Source organism: Chionomys nivalis, chromosome 13 (assembly GCF_950005125.1).
Source record: "Chionomys nivalis chromosome 13, mChiNiv1.1, whole genome shotgun sequence".
Taxonomy (NCBI): domain Eukaryota; kingdom Metazoa; phylum Chordata; class Mammalia; order Rodentia; family Cricetidae; genus Chionomys; species Chionomys nivalis.
In genome coordinates, this window is record NC_080098.1 from 50,445,106 (window position 1) to 50,465,163 (window position 20,058).

Genomic DNA, 20,058 nt, shown 5'->3' on the forward strand with positions numbered 1-20,058 from the left:
ATAAGTCTATCTGACAGTCTAGAGCGTAAGCTTGGAGGAAGACCAACTTCTGTTTGGTGTCATTTCGGTCTCTTCCTAGCAATGTTGTTAGCAATAGGCTAACAATATACAGCCACATCATAAAGTGGTCATAATAGAAACTTCTCCCTCTGTGAATTAAGAGCTTTGATTAAAAGAAATGATGTTCAAAAAACAGATAACACTGTCTGGCCCATAAATGTTGATCGACGTAAAAGGGATTGAGGGCAGGTCACCTGATGTCAACCAGACTGCTGGAACTTCATTACAAAACTCACAAAAAAAAAAAAAGTTTTCCAGTCCCATCCAATCTCATGACTGAAACAGTCCTAGGCACTAGTAGATTGGGTCAAGGATTCAAACCTCATTGCATTCAGAGCCTGCACAGGCATCACGGATGTTACAGAGGGGATAGGATCTACTAGTTCCATGGTGCACGCTGCACCTAGTCATCCCTAGTCCTCCTGCAACCCGAGATGAACTTGGTTTACCTCTTCTCCTTAATGAGGAGCTTAGAGATGAACTCCTTGGCCTCCTCTGAGATGTCCTGAAACTCTTCGTCTTCCAGATCCCACCTGCATGCCAGGATATTGGTCAGCGTCTCTGCATCATTATCTCCCAAAAACGGGGACAAGCCACTGAGTCTACAAGACACAGAATTGAGGGTGAGGATGGTTTAAACACTTTTGTATGTTTTATAGACAGAATACTTTTTAGTTTGGCCATTTAAAAATGAAAACAGGAAAATATTGATAAACCGTAAGCATATAATACATCATTGCAGTCAGGAACATGCCTGTGTCTCCTATCCCAACTCCCAATTAAGCAATTGCAGCATTGAAGGTTGTAGCTATACCTTAATAAAGCTCAAATAACAAAATAAATTTTCCTTTCAAGTGTTTTACAGCTGGCAAGACAAGGTACTGCCACATACTCAGAACGCAAACCCCAGAGGTCATTGCTGAGGAGCAATCCAAGCAGATCAGTGCACACTGATCCAAAGAGATCAATATCTAAGGTCTAAAACAAGACAAAACAAAACAAAAACTATGTTTAGGACTCTTAGCTGCTATCCTGGGACTCAGAGTGACCTGTGGAGAAGACATGCATATCCTTTTTTTTTTTTTTTTATAAGATATAGTAGGGAAAGGGATTGACTCCTTCCATTTAGAAGACTAACATGACTTAAGCAATGGGAGATGGCACTGGGTTATTCTAGAAGAACATTATTATTGTTATTCTAGAAGTCAAGGCTTTCATCCCAATGCAACCTCCTCGAATGTTCGCAGGCTAAGGATGAGTGTATGAACAACCGGAGAGCTGCTTACAGCATGTACGTGATGACTCCCACACTCCACATATCCGTAGGAAAGGAAACGAAATCATAGTTCACAACTTCAGGGGCGAGGAATTCTGGGGTTCCAAAGTTCACCTTCAGTTTCTCTCTGGGTTTGTATCTGAAATTGAGGGAACAAGGTGGGAGGGTTGGACAGGTCAATCAACAATGAAAACTACTGAACATCGAAAAGAGGCACCATCTCTAAGGCAAAACTAACTTCAATTACGCAGCAAACAAAAAATAAATACACTTTTGCCAGAAATTGAATAACCATGCTAGTGCCAAAAACTGATTGACATTCCAGGGGTTCAAAAGTAAAAACAAATCCTATACAACCTTAATATTCTGAAACAAGCCATTCTAGATAACTGGAACATTTGAACGAGGTTGACAGGACCTAATACAGTTCATCCCATGCACATGGCCAGAACAAACCCTTCCAAACTGCCAAATGTTGGAGCAATAAACGGCTTCCATTTTCTGTGCATCAATGTGCTGAGCAGTTCATATGCCCATGTAAATCATTTGCTTCCCTAAGAAATCAGAACCCGCTATGTCTTGTTTAAACTACTAACATTTTTAAACTAAATTGTCTCTTTATAAATGAAACAAATATGAAATCAGGATAAACATAGATTCTAAATTAATGCATTATAAGTTAACAAGCTCTAATGGACTAGGTTTTTACTTCTCATTTTTATTACATGCATTTCAGAAACTTCTCAATGCTTAAATCTCAAATCTGACAGGGTTAGGGTAAAATTAATTTTTATTAAGTTAATTCTAAATGAAGGCATGAGATCCGGGCCATAGCAGATAGTCTTTGCAAAGAATGAATTTGCCTCCCACCCCCTACCTCTATCCCTGAACTTACATCCAAACAGACATACCTTCTGGCCAATCCAAAATCAATAATTTTTATTTGCTTAGCATCCCGATTCACACACAGGATGTTCTCAGGCTGCCAGGAGAAAGAGACACATTAGCAATGAAAACAACCATCTTTCACTCAAATTGTCCTTGAACCACAACTAAAAATACAAGATGCTCAGGAAAAACATATCAGGCCTTTTACTCGGGGGCTGGTTTGTCTGTGTGGGTATTTTCTCCTTTAATTATGTGGTGGCTGAGGTTGTGGGTAGCCTGCCAACCTTGCATTACCCTGCCTGTCCCTCTTCATGGTTTTACAGATTGCCATAATGCATGAGTTCAGGCAGGGGCCTTCTAGAGGAGAGAAAGAGAGGGGAGGCTGTTCCAGCATTTTCCAAGTGGGCTGGTGGAGGCCAGTTCAGAACTGACAGAGCCCTTCTCCTGTTAAAGTATTAAGTATATTTCCTTCTTGGAGGAATATTTCCCCCAAGATTTACGAGTTCCAAGAGAAATGGCCTGATTCACTTAAAGAACCACGCTGAATATGCAATATAACGCGAACATTTTTGACCTCTAGATTTTTCCCTTGTGCTTTCTCTATGGGAAAGTCTCATGCTAAAGGAAGGCTTTTGTCTCCTTCTCATTCTTCATCTCCAAAATTCCAAGGTTTTGCTGAGCTCAGTCTCAGTGCTTAAAGTCCTTGACTAAGTGTTCCCTTGGAGTTAGATGCTAGTAAAACTTGGCCCTGCTAATCTGACAGGCTTGGGGAAGGGGACGAAACCAAGCTACAGCACTACTACCCGATGTCCCTGGAATGTCCTGCTGATGTAGCTATATTTATTGGGATAGAAAACTTTAAGTCTGGGAAAAATAAGTAATTTCATTTAAAGCCAAGGTCATCCATTAAAAAAAAAAAAAAGAAGAAGAAATACTATTTTCAAAGAAGAGCCAAGAACTCTTAAATTCTAATTTCAACTCCACTAAGAGCTGGGCATAACAAAATTGCCAGGTACCCAGGATTCCATCTCTGTCCTTTACGTGGGACACACCCCCTTCCACATCCTGTCTGGTGGAAAGGAGGTCCAAGTGGGGCAGAAACCCAGACACGCTTTGTGAAATGATGTAGTGTCTCCATATCAACGTCTAACCGCCCAGTTCACTGTGTGTAATATCTTTGGAAGCTCTTCCCTAAAATGTCTCTAAAACAGATGTCTGAGAGTAAAAGCCATTTTACACAGAGGTGGGTGCTCACTAGGGTAGTTTGGAGTCATGCTTAAATAATGGCTTGAACAAGTAAAAGCTGTCCTATTATCAAAGAATATCATGGTATCCTGAATATTCTTTTGCAGGATATAAATGAGGGCACTTCAAAACAAATAATTTCTATGATACTAAAACTTACAACGTCTATCATCTCAGATAAGATTTTTAGGAAATAAAATTATAAAGGAGAATCATTTTAAGTCACCCCTTGACTCCGTGAAGTGATGCACCCACAATACCATCAGTCTTTTTCTTCCAAGGAACTGTCTAAAGAAACCTGCTCCTTCGTGACTCATTCCGTTGTCACCTTTGTTGTTATCTTTCTATATAAGCCATAACTAAAACTGCCCACTATAAGTCTTCAATCAATGTTACAAAGCCACAGATGGAGTCATTTGACTTATGATAGGTCAGCTCCTGGCTCCAGCTGCCAATCAAATCCCTTTAGGGTTATTTGTGGAATATCCACAGTGAACAAAAGTACTCCTTGGACACGCACATTATCACATTCAGCTCGTGGCCAAGGACTTCGCTAATGATTTTTAACCTCTGACTTTGTCGTTTTATGTACCACTTCCCCCCACCCCCTTCCTCCTCCTGCGCAACTGTGAATGGGAAAGGCAAGGCGCGTAAATCAAGACCGTGAGGGAGGCCAAGTTGTAGGAAGAGAGGCCCACGGAAACCTATTTAAGGAAGCCAGATTTATTCAGCTGTACCTTCCCTGGAGACTTACAATATATGGTATGTTACACAGAATACACAATTTATCTCACTGTCATGCTGTGAAAACAGAGAAATGAGAAAATGATCAAGCCACACAAGAAGATGCACTCTGTGATACTAACTCTAATGTAGACTGGACCAGGCTTGTTAGGGCTCAGCCTTTTGTTGGTTTTATCTAAAGTGATGTGCAATCCAGTTCTGGGGACTTCATAATGAGAGAGAGAGATAAAGAGGAGGAAGGAAATGGACTGGCTTCCCTCTTGGTTTCTGATTCGTGAACAATTGACCTTGCTTCTCTTTGGCAGTGCAGCCCCACCCTCTAGCTGCCCTGCATTCTGTTCTCCACAGCCTCTACTCAGTGTTTTAACAAACCCGTAGGATAGTAAATCCCAAGCCAGAGTTTCCTAGAATTCAAGAGGCTACTGGGGATTCTTAAGATCTGAAACGGTAGTTACAACTTGGGAATTGAAGACTAAAATACTCCCACCATGTACTCTGATAGTAAGGAAATGGCGGCAATACTGTGATGCTTGTTTTAATTCTACACTTTTAGGGAAATGACCTCCCGTGTTGATTTAATAAAGTTAATTTATAATAATCTCAATAAGGGACTCTAAAGATGGGCATGCAAATATTAGTCCCCAAAAGTGGTGACAGTTGTAAATAGGATAAAAATCCTTATTTTGCTAGGAGGTGTGACGTGTCCCACCAGCTAGGGAGGCTGGGTTTGACAGGATAGCTTGAACTCAGAAGTTCATGCCTAGGCTAGGTGAAGAAGCTCAAAAAACACACAAACAAAAAGAGAAAGGAAAAAATTCAGGTTTTTGTTAATTCCTGAAAACATGACCAGAGACAACACACCTTCCCAAGGTTGGTACATAATATTTCACACGGAGGAAGAGCTATGGAGGCCTTGCATTTCACAGGATGAGAAACAGGCTGTACCTTGAGATCCAAGTGGAGAATGTACATCTGGTGCATGTGCCTTATCCCCTCACAGATCTGCTTCATGAACAGGATGGTGTCCAGCTCTGTCAAGTTGCAGTTTTCATCAATGATGCGATCAAACAGCTCCCCACCCTCCACACTGCAGAGGGAAGAGGTGGAACTTTGAGTCCTGACTCCATGAACACCACATGTGTATCTTGTGCAAAGTCGCTGCCCAAGTGCCTGTCACTCTTGCAACAGGTATGTGTGTGCGCAGTTATTTCCTTGCCTTCTTCACTATATGGGTTACATGATGCTTATGTGGATACCTTCAGTATACCTTATGTCTATACCTTCAACATCACACAACTAAAGTCTCAAAGTCCCTGTCATCGATGGATACACTGTAACTGAGTTCATGTATGTCACATAACAGATACTGGGGATGAAGAGAACTCAAGGACACACTGAGGTGGGATTCCAGTGTTAACAGGAAGTGAGTCAAGGTCTTACCTTTTGAGTTCTTAGATTAAGAGTAATGGCAATGTATTTCTGTATGGCTGGATTAAGAGTAACGGCAAAGTGTTTTTATGTGGCTGATGCTGGATACAGTTGTTTTCCAAACCTTATATACCATGGCAAACAAAACAAACCAACTTTCAGTGTCTGTTCAGTATTAAAACTACTTGAGTTTTGTGGTGGGTGTGCTGACATAGCACTTTGTAGGACTTTGGATGTAAAGCAGGGCATCACGCATGCTCGTCAGGCACTCTATCACCTGAGCCGATCAAGTCTTTGCAGAGGGGATTCTGAAATGGAGCTGTTTAGTATCAGGGTCTTGGCATGTGCTTTGTGTTCTTGAATGCTTAACCAACCCCTCTCCCCAGCTTCATTCTGTTAGGTTTTAGCAACTCACGGTCACCTGTGATCAGTATAGCACAAGATATCCTGAGACAGAGACTGCGCTCACATAATTTTTGTTTGGTGTATTATTGTAATCGTTTCATTTTACCACAAGCTGCTAACTTGCAAGTTAATTTTTACCATGGGTATTTAAGTACCTGTTGGCTCAGTACCATTCCCAATTTCAATCATCCATTAAAGGTTTTAGAACATACCCCCAAGGTAAGAGAAATCACTGTGGGAGGAAATAAGGTCCACACGCCACTTTTCCTCTACGTTGCACAGGATAAAACCCAACCTTGGTTTGGGACAACAGAGCTTAGATACAGGCTGCATCTATTCTGTCCTGCTGCATCTGATCAGTGAGTCACACTGGGAGACAGCACTTGGAAACAGCTTCCCTTCTGACTCTGGCGGCAAGATCTCGTGTCTCCTGCAACTCAGAACCAACGGTGCACTGCCCATGGCTCCCATGGCTCCGGCTGAGTCATGAGCACTAGGCAGAGGTGGAGGGGAGAGGACACCTACTACTCCATGATGAGGATGATGTCCTGCTTGGACTCAAAGGCATCATAGAGCTGAATGAGGTTCACGTGGTCCAGCTGGTTCATGATGCTAATCTCATTCTTCACATCCTCCTGAGAAGGAAAGAGTGAGTTAGTGTGGTGGAGACTGGCCCAGAGGGAGAGTAGACACACCTCCCGGAGCCTTTACCTTATCCTTTGCACTTCTAATCTTAATGATTTTAGCAGCTAGCTTCAGGCCCGTTGCTTTTTCTTCACACTTGTGAACCTGGCCAAAACGCCCCCTGCCAAAGAACAGACGGTTCAGTGAGGCAAGATAGACTGCAGTACGCATGCCCAGTCATTTGTCTCTTGAGTGAGCACACTTGCAAATATGTCTCAGTATCTGGAGCAGCACTGGCCAAGGTGAGATCTAGGGGTCCCCTATATCCCCCCAGGAAGTTGTACTTGTCTCTAGTTAGTCTTCCACATCGGATGCATTGCCCGTCACAAATCTCTGCTACATAAAGGGGATGGGCAAGCCCTGAAAAATCTTATGTCTTGAATTATATTTATGTCTGTCGTCTTGACCTAAATCCTAGAAGTTAATTTGCCTCGGCAGTATACTGATCCTTATTCCTGTTTGGGGCAGAGAAATTTTGTCAGTGTCTCCTATAGGTGTATACAAAGTTTCACTTGAATTTTGAAGTAAGGACAGTGGTTAAAATTGCCAAGAATTCTGTGGTATTGACCTGTTTCATTATCTCCTCCAAGTAAAAGATAGGCTACTGCATAATAAGCCCTTACCACTAGCAGGCAGCATGTACTTGGTGCACACTTCATTCGCTCTGCTAACCTATTTTTTTTCCAGTACAGCATGGCCACCAATGTTGAGGTGAACCCACAACAAGCAATGACCGACCTCAAATCCTACTGTGCCCAAAGAGGCAGATGAGAACTTTAAAAGGAGCCACTGACAAACCCAAAGCAGCACAAACCCTTGGAATTATTTCAAAGTTCAGGTGTTTCTACATGGCAGAAGGCAAAGGACTGTGGAATGGTAAGGATGAAGACACAACTTTACAGAATTAACTAGTCACCCCTTAACATCCCGAGGAAACCACACTGAGGTAACCTGCATATCCTCCATGTGCTAATTGTGTGTAGGGTGCAATTTGCTGCTTTCCTTCTATTTTACAAAAATGTGCAATAGTAGTAAATTTTGTTTTGTAGGCTTTGAGTTACAGGAAGTCATTGGGAGACTGTGGACGAAGTAGGAGGGGAAAAGGTCCCCCAGTAAAACCCTGACCCTGATGACTGCTACTCTTCCTTCTTTAAGAGACAGTGTGCACTTCAATGACACTCAGTTGAGCTCTTTTTTTTTTTTTTTTTTTTTTTTTTTTTGGTTTTTTTCGAGACAGGGTTTCTCTGTCCTGGAACTAGCTCTTGTAGACCAGGCTGGTCTCGAACTCACAGAGATCCGCCTGCCTCTGCCTCCCAAGTGCTGGGATTAAAGGCGTGCGCCACCACCGCCCGGCTAGTTGAATTCTTCCATAAGGAAAGCAATCAACTAAACATGGTAATAGCATGGAGGCTATAACCACAGAAAAGGAAAACCGACTAGATTGAGAGAAAGATGAACTCCAGGTCACAGAAAATACATAGGATGGATACATTCCTATTTCTTCTCCTAAGGGCTAAACCTGGGTTTGGACAGTTCCTGGACCTCCTTCTGGTGACTAATGTTGGGTTTTTTCCTGCTTTCAGACATCATGACATGGTAACTAAAACGGTTGCTAAATAGGAAGTATAGCTACCACGCCAACCGTCCGGGACAAGTGACAATTTTCAAAAATGGTTAAAATCTCTTAAACTGATTGCTTTTAGTGTTTGTAGTTCTCAAGTCGAGACCAGTGACATTTCCGCCATCTTGGGCTCTGCCTTGGGGAGACTGCTTTTACTGAGGTGTTGTTCAAACTGGGCCTCACTCACCCTCCTAGGATCTCAGACTTGTTCACGGCATACAGACTGTCCACAGCAGTGTGTTTGGCCATTACGATCCGATGATCAAATGGGGCTGCAGGAGCGGGGACATCATCTATAAGGTGAGAAGGAAAGGGCTTTCCATCAAGGAGTTTGACCTTTCAGCAGCGAGCAGCATGTCTCCTAGTGAAAATCGGTTTTTGTAAATCTAAAACACAATCAGCCACCTGTCTTATTCCTAATGACCCTGGAATACAAATTTCCATTTCACATATGAGTGGTCTGTAACTCATGAATATCTTATCAAGTATCTTTGGGAAATAAAGTCATTCACAAACTCTTTAGGGTGATTTTTTAGAAAATGCAGGACAGTAAACAAATCTGCAATCCCAGGACAGACAAACATTTCTGGGGCTGGAGCTGAAGCTCAGCAGAAAAGCCCTTTCCTAGCATGGACGAGATCCTTGGTTTGATCTCCAGCATGACTTTTTTTTTTTTAAATGCTTTCAAGCCTGAAACCATTTTTCATTTGACCATGAGAAATTAATGGATTCATCTTTTTGGAAAATGCTGCTGTATAATTCATATTTTAATTAAAGCAGAGAGGGAGAAGTGGAGAAAGATGAATTATTTCCTTGTGTCATTGGACTATTTGATACTGTATGCTACTTTCTAAAATGTTTTGGACTTTAATTCAGAGGCATTTAAAGCACAGAGATGAATTTTTCCTGGCTGAATGGAAATAAAACCCCCAATGAAACCACATAAGTTGTATGCTACAGCTATCCCGCTTCTCCCACTTTCCACTCTCCATCTGATATATTTAAGTGATCATCCACATCAGCATGAAGCCTAGCACACATAGCTACTCAGTAATATTTCTGATGGTCTTCCTATTCCCATGACTGCTGCTGTCCATGACTTTGCTCTTCTCTGTTTACTTATTAAAACAGCTACTGCACACATACAACAAGGGTACAAAGGGGAGGCAATTACGTTCTTTATTCTGTATATTTATTCATTTATTGATTTTTTGAGACAGTGTTCTCTGTGTAACCTTGACTACTCTGGAACTTACTCTGCAGACCAGGCTGACTCAAACTCAAATCTGCCTGCCTCCTGAGTGCTGAAATTAAAGGTGTGAGCCACCACTGCCCTGTTCCTAAAAAGCTGTGTTTTTTAAACTTGGTATTTATCCAATATATATATTTCCTAAACACTTGGCTTGTTCTAGGTATACTATTAAATAGTAATATAAATTTTGTTTAATTAATTTAACATTTTTATATTCAGTTAGCACATCTATCTTGGAACCTAATTTGATGTAAACATTCACTTCTCATACCATGAATATACTCTGACATATATATAAATATGCATTCACACACCATAGGTAGGTAGATAGATAGATAGATAGATAGATAGATAGATAGATAGATAGATGATAGATACAGACGGACGGACAGACAGACAGACAGACAGACAGGACTGTTTCTTTTGCCTGCACAAAGAGTGTTCAAGTTAAACACATTAATACATAATCACAGAGCATATGTTTCTTTAGAACTGTTAGGATAAGGGAAATTTAGTTGGAATGCTTGCTGTGGATAGTTAGGAAACTTTAAAAGTCCAGAACAAAAAGCGTTTCCTACCTAGTGGGACCGCTGGGGCTTGCTCTCTTGCATGGATGCTCATTCCCTCCTGGGGTCTGTCATCCGGGGTCCAGGCTTGTCTGGCGTCCTCTGTCCTGACCGTGGGCTCTTCCCCCACTCTCACTACCTCTCTTCTGCTCTTTTTGTTGTCCTCGCTTAGGAAACACTCCTCTGCCACTCTGCGCTTACTGCTGCCAGCAGACTCTGTCTGTTCAGCATTCTGGAAAGTGGATCCTGATGCCGAATTTCCCAGGATTCCTGGTGTAGAAATGGCCTTTATATTACTGATGCACCTGGAAAATAAAACTCATTTGCAGCTCTCAATGTTTCAAGGGAAAAAAAAATTCCCAGATTGTCAAAACTCTTAGAACTGAAACTTAATTAGGATGGTATTTGGGGAAGACGATGTGCTTTACGACACAGAGGTGACCAGTTCAGCAGTTGAGGACTTCAAATGTAAATAGATTACCAGACACAGAGAGTCTTCCAGGGACCTCACTGTGAGTCCAAAAGTGGTCATTTATGAAACCTAACAACAGAAGAGAGAAATTATGGAAAAAGAGTGATGATCTCTCTAAAGATTGACAGCCACAGAAGAACCATTATTGGTGGCTTAATTGGCATGTTCTGGCAGCTGCTGGTCTTCCTGAGCAAATCTTGTCATGATGAACTTCAATAATGACCAGTGTTTAATATATAGAAATTATATTTCTTCAAGATTAATTTCAAACACATTATATTAAAGGTAGTAACAAGTATGCCTTTAGCAAATGCAATACTTAGAGCAGCTAATTTTAATTGGATACAAAATTCCTGAATTTGTATAAGACGCTTCTTAATTTTAATTTTAAGGAAGAAGCTTAATCAATTATCTATTTCCTACAATGCTAGGGAAGAAACAACCAATGGATTGTTTCTATAATGGGTTAGGTCAACTCTTTCAGATTTGGGTTTTTAATTTACAACTCAACATAATCATTATTTAATTCTTAGCCTTAGAAAGGATATGCTTTTTACTGCTAAGCAGCAAAACTTTTTACTTGTTCTGTATAGAGTATTGATTACTGACGATATCAAAATTTGTGATCTTAGTGTTAGTGTAAGACTTAGAAATGATCAAATGGGGCTCAGGGAGGAAGCACAGGCTTAGCATGAAAAAGGCCCTGAGTTCCATTCCCAGTAGAGGGAAGCAAGGAAAGGAGGAAGGGAGGAAGGAATTAAGAGGGGGAGGGAGGGGCAGAGGGAGAGTGGAAATAGGGAGGGAGGGATGCAGGGAGGAAATAACTGAAAATAATGGTAAAAAGAAAGAGGAATAATAGAATAATAGGAAAATATAGCCATGAAAAATCAATATAAGAGAGGAGCTCATCCTAAACATTGCCTTTAAAACCATCTTCATTTTTCCTTCAAAATGGCATCAAATACCACAGCACAAAGGCCTGTGAGAGAGCCCAGCTGCGAATGTGTGATAGCGTGACAGTACCTTTCAGAGGATGGGCCACCATCCATCTCATCCACGTGCTGATTTCCAGGTGAACGTTTGTCCAGCACGGTTTCACTTGCTGCTGTTGAAACTGCGTTCTCGGCTTCTGTTCCTCTGCTATCTTCCTTAGAAGGAAGCCCACGTTTCCCTCCTTTGAGAAACGGACATCCATTTTTATCCTCAATGTCTTGGTTATCTCCCAGGATGTTGTTTTCTTGTCTCTCCAGACTTTCTATGCATGGGCCATCTTTTCCATCTGCATTCTCTCTTAGTTCCATGGAATTCCTTGGAACAAAATCTACCTTGTCTTGTCTCTCCTGATGACATATGACATAGCTCCTCTGAACCTCAGAGGAGTTGGTCTGCTCAGCATTTTTCTTGTTGAGTTTGGTAACCTTTTCCTTCTCGGAGGAGACTAGGTTTTTCTGGTCAGGTTTCTCTAAGAAGCCACAGAACACAAAACATGTTAATGAAGAATTCACAGGATCATTTTAATTTTGGTTTCACTTAATGGCATCTCTAGTCTGGCTTCTTTTCAACAGCAGATTTAAGTTTTCAAAAACAAAGCAGAATGAAATACGCCCCGCTGACTGAAAATTGTGTGTCAAGCGTTTTTCTTATTTGTCACTGGCAAATCCAAAGCCAATCAGATAAAAAAAAAAAAAAGTTAATAAAACAGCATTCCTCCCCCATAGGATTTAGGAATGTGTGATTTCCTCCGAGTAAGAGTAACAGCAGAACTCTCTCCATAACCACCGAGTCTGCTAAGGATGTTTGTTACCTGTGAGGGCTGATGTCTTTCCACCGGCGACAATTGTTCTTTCATTCAATGCAGCGTTGGACCACACGTTTTCCTCAGCCTGTGGGTGTAAAATCAAGCCATTATGATTACCTACAGTGCACACACTGCTTAGCCTCGGCACTAGTGACGCAGGCTGTGTAGTTCTTCATGTAAAGTGCATCACTGAATGATAGGATGTCTAGTATTACACACCTGGCCTCTCCCCACCAGTCCCAGGAGAATGCTGCCTTCCAGCTGTGACGACCACAAAAATGACTCCAGACATTCAAATTTTAATTTCTTATTTAGTTTTACAATGCATAATACATTACTACTGACTATATTTACTCTGCTATGCAAAATAAAAATCTCAACCCTATTCTTGTCTATCTGGAATGTCACTAATTAAAAATAATATTAATAAAGCAAAATGTCTCCAATAATTACTAAATTTTTTCAGAAGTAAGGGGAAACATTGTTCCAAGTTGACACTACTATAATATACAATTCAAACATGAAGAAATACACAAAAATTTGGTAGTCATGTAAAGTTTGAAAAATAGTCTGAATCAATGAAACTCTGTATACATAGCAGTATCAAATAACGAGCTCCCTATTTTCAAACAAATTCTGTCCTGTGTAGAAGGTAGCCCATTTCATGATCTCATTAAAGGTTATGGTGATGTGTAAGCTGACCTTGACCTCCATTTCAGCGGTTCGGATTTGGCTCACCTATCAATTGAACTCAAATCGAGAACACGTGTGAATGAGTTTCCTAAGCTACCTGGAGATGAAGGCAATGAGCTTCTTAACAACTGGCTTTTTCTTTCCTTAGAAGATACCTTTCTCCCAAGCAGTTACCTGTTCTCACAGTCCTAGCTTCCCCAGACTAGAATAACAAATTCTTCCACACACTGTGAAAGGTGAAGATTACCCTAATCCACACAAATGGCGAGTTATACATTGTAAATTGATACACTCATAGGAAGTCACAGAAAATGAGTCCCTCCACTCTTTGAAGCAGAACACAGTTTGCCCAAGGGGATTTGCAAATATGAACTATCCCATAGTGCAGACTGTAGGGATGAAGACACTTATAATTCAGAATTCTTCCTTTTTCCAGATGGATGCCTCACCACAAGAGGCACATTTAGTACATCTGTAGAAATCGAAGCTATAGAAAGCCTCTCACTTTTTCACACAAGTACAGAGATGGTAATAAAAAATGCCCTTCAATTTCCTTAGGCAAGTCCAGTGGTGTAATGGTATATTATTTGTATTTTGATAAATAAATAAATCTTGCCTGAAGACCAGAGGCAAAGCTAAGCCACTAGAGGTCAGGCAGTGGTGGCACACATCTTTAATCCCAGAATTTGGGAGACAGAAGCAGATGGATCTCTGTGAGTTTGAGGCCATCCTGGGCTACACAAGATCAAAGCAGAAACAAATCCAGGTGGTGGTGGCTCACACCTTTAATCCCAAAACTAGAAGAAATATAAAATGAGAGGCTTAGGCTGCTTAGTTTTGTGGTTACCCAGCCTTGATAGAGGTAAGATTTCTCTAGTGGCTTGGCTGCTTTGTTTGGTTCTTGGATTGAACCCTAACTTTTATCTATGGATTTTTATTATTCATGCTATACAGTTGCTACTTCTGCCCGTGGGCCCAGAACTTGGCACTTACGCCAGTACCAGTGTCCCTTGTAACACTTCACTGAACTCTTATTGCCAGTCTGTTTCTTCTAGGTGTTGGTCATGGTGCTTAGACTAGAGACATCACATGGTGATAACAATGAAGAAGAAGATGATGATAGTGTGGTCATGATGACGGAGATGCGAGAAAGACAATGATGGCTAACATGTACCGAGCACAGCTGAGTCTACTAGAAACTCTTCAGTGCACTCTGCACGGTCAACTCCCTTGTAAAGAGAGGGGCTGACTACCAACCTCATTTTTATAATGAAGTCGGGATTCTAATTCATTTCTCTATTTGGTTTGTTCTCTAAGTGGCAGCATAATCTGTACTGTTTTCCTGGTGTAGAAAGGGATTTTAGCCAACCTGGAGAGTAACTGACTGGGATCTACTGCAGAGTAGGCACCATAAAATAAGAAGAGCAAGAGCAGGGGGCATACAATAAAAACATTAACACGGCAAGGGAGATACGGATTCATGAGCTAAAAGACTAGAATTAACATGGAAGAGGGGAGAAAAAGATCATTTCATTTTAATTCTGAGAAGTCTACATCAAGCTAGTCAAATAAGACAGTTGAGCAAATTGTGTTAATGGCATTTTCTTTGTCTCTTGATGATTTCTCTTCTGAAATGAGAAAGCCTGGTGTGTTGGTAGGCACCAGGCTTTGGGATTTGTCCTGTGCGGCACAGACACTACAGTAGACCGAAAGCGACCTGAGAATGACGAAACCTGGTGTGTGTCCATTTATTTCAACCCATCAAAATATGTAAAGGTTTGGCTATAAAACTCTGTGGGACCAGTCAGGCCACGAGTATCCGGTGGCAAGTGTGAGCATGAGATGCCCACACTCTTCAGGCAGAGTCTTGCCTGGCCGAGTGCAGAAACTGTCAGTGCCGAAGATACAGGAGCCAGTCACTATGCAGGGCTGCTCTTCCTTCCTGAAATTACGCCACACATGTTTAACCACTTAAATAATGCAAGGCCTCCATTCCTCACCACACACTACTTATACTTTCTTTTCCCTGTGTAATACTGACATCTAGAGGAGCTGAAGTGTCTCTGATAAACAGAAGTAGTGTTTCTCCTTTCCTCTCCCTGCCTAGCAACCATGTGGGCCTTTATTCGGAAGCCTTTGCACTTTGTCTTTTAGGTCCTCTGGAGGAGTTCCTAAAACAGGACACTGGTCTATGGATGCATTTTACCTGTCGTCCAAAAGTGACATTTGTTTCCTATGAATACAGAAGTCAGGATCAAAGCTGCTAAAGAAAGAATTCTTAGAACCATTCCCATCATCCTGCAAAGGGATGAGTCAGGATTTTATGCACCTCTGCCGCATTCACAGTTCTGACTGAGATGAACAAAAGAATTCATTTCATTCAGACCTGTCCATTCATTTAAAAATATGTATCTGTTTGCATATGGATACCTTTGCCAGTGCCTGCCCATTCCTTTTATAACGATTCTTTATAAATTTGTATTTATGTATTTTAAAATATATATTAACAAAATTAAGCAAACATAACTTATCTGTTACTATAATAAATGTCATTTCTTAAAATAAATATGTACACACATCATCAATGTATATAATTGATAATATTTTAGAGTGGGCTAACCTTTTACTGTTATCCGTGTAAAATCAAATAGTTCTCAGAGATCTGCTTGGTTAGAGTTTTTCAGCTGACTCAAACTAATCACCAGGAAGAAGGAACCTCTACGGAGGGCATTTTCTTGATTAATGCCTGATGTGGGAGTGTCCAGCCTACTGTGGGCAATACCACCCCTAAGCAGACAGTCCTGGGTTGTATGAGAAAGGAGGCAGAGCCAGCCATTGAGAGTAAGACTGTATGCAGTATTCTTCCACAGTTCCTGCCCTGGCTTCCCCTGAGGAGCCAGTGCAAACAGGAAGAGTAAGGCAAAAAACAAACAAACAAAACCTTTCTTCCCCAAGTCACATTTAGGTCTTGTTGTTTGCAACAGTAACAGTAAGCAAGCTAGGACACCAGGCAACACTATTTCAGTACTGTTCTGATTTTTCTTAATTTTCAGTTTTGGAGGGAAAAATCATTCTAATTAGCTGGTTCAAGGACAAGTACATATTGAGAACTCTCGGCTCATTTCTTACAAAGTGTGTTTCTCTTTCTACAGTCTACTCTACATGAGGTCATGATTCATTGCTCGGCTGCCTGCTTTCATTGCTCCTCATATACTTCACACTCTGGTCTCCTCTAGAGTTTGACTTGCCAAAGGATCCAACCACGCATATTGGTGAGCACCCACTGCCGGGGCATGAGTACCTTTCTGTCCTTTGTTTCAAACCCACTTCAGGGCCACATCCCAACTCTCCTGGAAGCAGTGAGATGACAGAATGGGAAATTAATCCATAAGTACAATTTTGCCTTCTCCTTCCTTCGTACTCATTCAATAAAAACTATCCTTCAAAAATCAATTAAGAAATAGATTTAACCTTAACAGTGATACTTTCCTTGACTTTAAGAATACTGTAGTCAGTGTTTGTGTCATTGGCCACCGAGTGACACATCTGTCCTCCAGCTGGTATGCGGAGCCTTCTCTCTATTTCTGGTTTTCTAGCACAAGAACAGAAGAATTTAGGGCTCAAAAACAAAAAAACAAAAAAAAGAAAAAAAACCCACTCAGGAAAGCAATGTGCACTGAAGGGAGGAAGTGCCAGAAGAAATGATTCTGTGATTGTGCCACTGTGGGACACAGATTCATTGCACGGAAGCAATTCAGATTCATTGCACGGAAGCAAGGTTTCCCTGAGGACCATCTCTGATGGTCCTGCTACAAAGTCACATATTCCTTTGCTTCACATTAGAACAAAATGTTACACTATAATCACATCCCTGCACTTGGGGGTTATGGCTGTTTCAGAACAGTAAATTCATAACATCACACATAGAACATAACAAAAACTGCACACTGAATAGTGGCTTTGTATCTCGTTGCTATGGCAATGCCAAAGTGACTTTCTGGTCACTTTAACCTAATGTCTAATAGTATAAAAACAAAATTATAATAACTTAAAATAAGTTTGTTAAATTTTAACTAGGTTCTTAATGGGAGAGATGAGAATAAAAATTCCTGACAGAATACAAAGAGAAAGATTTTTAGAAGAAATATTAAAAGTATTTACATCTCCCTATTTGAACGTAAAAGATTAATTATAACATTTTATGTCTATTTGTTTGTTTAGTGTGAGTGTGGTGCAGCAGAGTGTGGAGCTGATTCTCTCCTTCCATCATGTGGGTGCTGAAAAATGAGTACCAATTACCAGACTGGGTAGCAAGTACCTGTATCTGCTGTACCATCTCATCAGCCTGATGAAGGATCAGTTTTAGAGATTATTTGCAAGTAGATCTATTTCTCTTCAACTGCAGATGCTCTCGAATTCCCTGTGCTCTAAACACAGAGAAAACACCCTGTGCTGCTGTTCAGACAGGAGTAATTCTCACGCAGCACAGCCTGTGCTGTGGGCTGTGGGCACTGGCATGGGGTAAGCTAGGGCAGGGTCCCACCAACAGAATCCAGGAAGGAAAGGGTTGGCCTTGACCTCGGAATGGTAGGAGCAGGAGCAGCTTCTCCCTGAGCTGTGGGTGATGTCAAGCAGAATCAGTCACCTGAGTAAATAACCCGGCCCAGCAAATGAAAGCCTTCGGATGTGTCCACAACCCTGGGAACAGTGCTTCATTCAGACCCGTGAAAACCGGACTTCAGGGGTCTGATGTGAAAGCTGCCAGTTCAGGGAAGTCTAATTAGACCATCTGTCAAACGGAGATACATGAACGTAGAAGGTGGACTGCTGGCTGCTTCTAATTTTTAAAAGCAAACTGTTGGATTTCTCAGCCTTCTCCAACAAAAAAAACCAGTAAAGCACAATATTGTTTCAATCATCCTCATTGGCTATTCCTGCCTGACAAAGGCCTTGCCTTTCCTTCCTTCCTTCCTTCCTTCCTTCCTTCCTTCCTTCCTTCCTTCCTTCCTTCCTTCCATCCTTCCTTCCTTCCTCCCTTTCTTCCTTCCTTCCTCCCTCCCTCCCTTCCTTCTTTCCTTCCTTCCTTCTTTCCTTCCTTCCTTTCTCCCTCCCTCCCTCTCTTCCTTCTTTCCTTCCTTCTTCCCTTCCTTCCTTCCTTCCTTCCTTCCTTCCTTCTTTCCTTCCTTTAATTTGTTCTTTCTTTTTTAGTTGAGTGTTGAACCTAGCACCAGAACTGTGCTGTAATGTGATGTGTTCTGCCAGGTGAGTTCTGACCAGGACAGAGCAATAGAAGTTGAAATAACCTGGCCATAAAAGTAGGCTGCTGGCCATGTGATTTTTCAATGAAAAGCAGGCAATTCTTACTACCTCTGTGCTATTTCTGTAAGCTGACTGGCAAGGGGAAAGTGACAAGGGTGAACATCAGAAGTGTAAAGGATAGCAAGTGAAATAGAGGGTTCCACCAATGCATTTTACAATCTTAGAGCCTGGGACAATGGTCCTAAAATTTATAACTCTCCTTCCTTCTGATATTCTTCATTTGGCTTAGAGCCCAAGGACATCTCTCACAAGTTTGCCAGTGATTCTGATGCAAGAGGTGCAGAAACCATACTTTGAAAAAAGCACGCAGAGTTCCTATACATTGTTCAAGACCTGACTTGGCAAAGTGTTCCTTTATGAATTCTTTCTCAGAAATGCTTGTCTTACATCCTGGTTCTCTACCTTGGTTGGCCATAAATCTCACACATGTGTAACATCAGACCATGTTGGAAGTATTTGGTTACATATTTGACCCTGCCTGGGCATCTCAGGATCTCTAACATCTAACTTCCTGTCCAGCAGGTGACAGACAAGCACGGATAGACTGCTTCATTCATTAGTAAGCTAGGAGGCGAACCCCAGGCAGTGGCTGAGCATATTGAATACCTGTATAAAATGTTCCTTGAGACCATGCAATAGGATGCACTTAACTATGCTCTTCCAGCAGCAGACTCTGATATCCAGCTTCCAGAATCCTCTAGTGCTCAAAAGTACTTTCATGTAGGGAAAGTTGCCCATCTGTACCTCTATTAAAAACTAGAGTCTTACTGGACCTTTATAGGACTGCAAATGTTTGTGTCACCACCAACATCTGGAACTCTATTTCTAGTGTGGTTTTGTAAAGTAATATACTATTTGATCACCTTCTCAACAAATGCCTTATTCCTAATGAAAATCAGAATGTGCACTACAAATGTTCTTTTGTTTAATGTGCACAGTTAAGATCTGTTCTTCACATTTCTGCCCTGGCTGTAACTTATTCCGCATGTAACTTCTTTAACACATTAGCACAGAGGGACGCTTCGTGGATACGTCTGATGAGAAAGGAGAAGAGGTTTGAGTTAGGCACTGTCCCTGCCATTGTTCACTTGATTATGATTATAGAATCTAATTTTTCCAGAAGGCAAGAACAGGCAGAAGCTATTTCCTTTGACATATTGGATAAAACTTCAATGCCTAACAATGAATCAGGTGTCTTTCTTTATTATGTTACTATTCAAGTCTTCACATCCAGGCAAGGGAGCACTCTAAACCTATTGTCCCAGCTGTATATGAGGATGAGGCAGAGCTACTTTTGCCCAGCAGTTCAGGATGAGCCTAGCCTAGACAACATAATAAGACCTGCCTAGAGGGGTGGTCGTTGCAATATTTTTGATGTCAGTTAAGTAGGTAGTATAATTATATATCACATGTGATATCTACTGTCCCTCAGCTTTAGACAAACCACAGAATGGCAGGGAAACTAGAGGAAAGCCTGATGTTATCAATGGCCACCCCCTGAAGCTTCTGAATCAAGAAACCACTTCTCAGCCGGGTGGTGGTGGTGCACACCTTTAATCCCAGCACTCGGGAGGCAGAGGCAGGAGGATCTCTGTGAGTTCGAGGCC

At 41.4% G+C, this 20,058-nt stretch overlaps 1 protein-coding gene across 1 annotated transcript in view; it reads right to left on the bottom strand.

The window, feature by feature from the left end:
- The window catches only part of LOC130885529 (myosin light chain kinase family member 4-like), a 56,664-nt gene that overhangs the window by 12,501 nt on the left and 24,105 nt on the right, over positions 1-20,058 (bottom strand). The window contains exons 2-11 of the mRNA XM_057787065.1: positions 12,446-12,524; positions 11,665-12,103; positions 10,182-10,474; positions 8,539-8,644; positions 6,758-6,851; positions 6,572-6,681; positions 5,159-5,300; positions 2,248-2,318; positions 1,347-1,475; positions 510-662 (exon numbers count right to left, since the gene is read on the bottom strand). Of these exons, the coding sequence (XP_057643048.1) occupies positions 510-662; positions 1,347-1,475; positions 2,248-2,318; positions 5,159-5,300; positions 6,572-6,681; positions 6,758-6,851; positions 8,539-8,644; positions 10,182-10,474; positions 11,665-12,103; positions 12,446-12,524 (1,616 nt within the window). The remainder of the gene's footprint in view (positions 1-509; positions 663-1,346; positions 1,476-2,247; positions 2,319-5,158; positions 5,301-6,571; positions 6,682-6,757; positions 6,852-8,538; positions 8,645-10,181; positions 10,475-11,664; positions 12,104-12,445; positions 12,525-20,058) is intronic.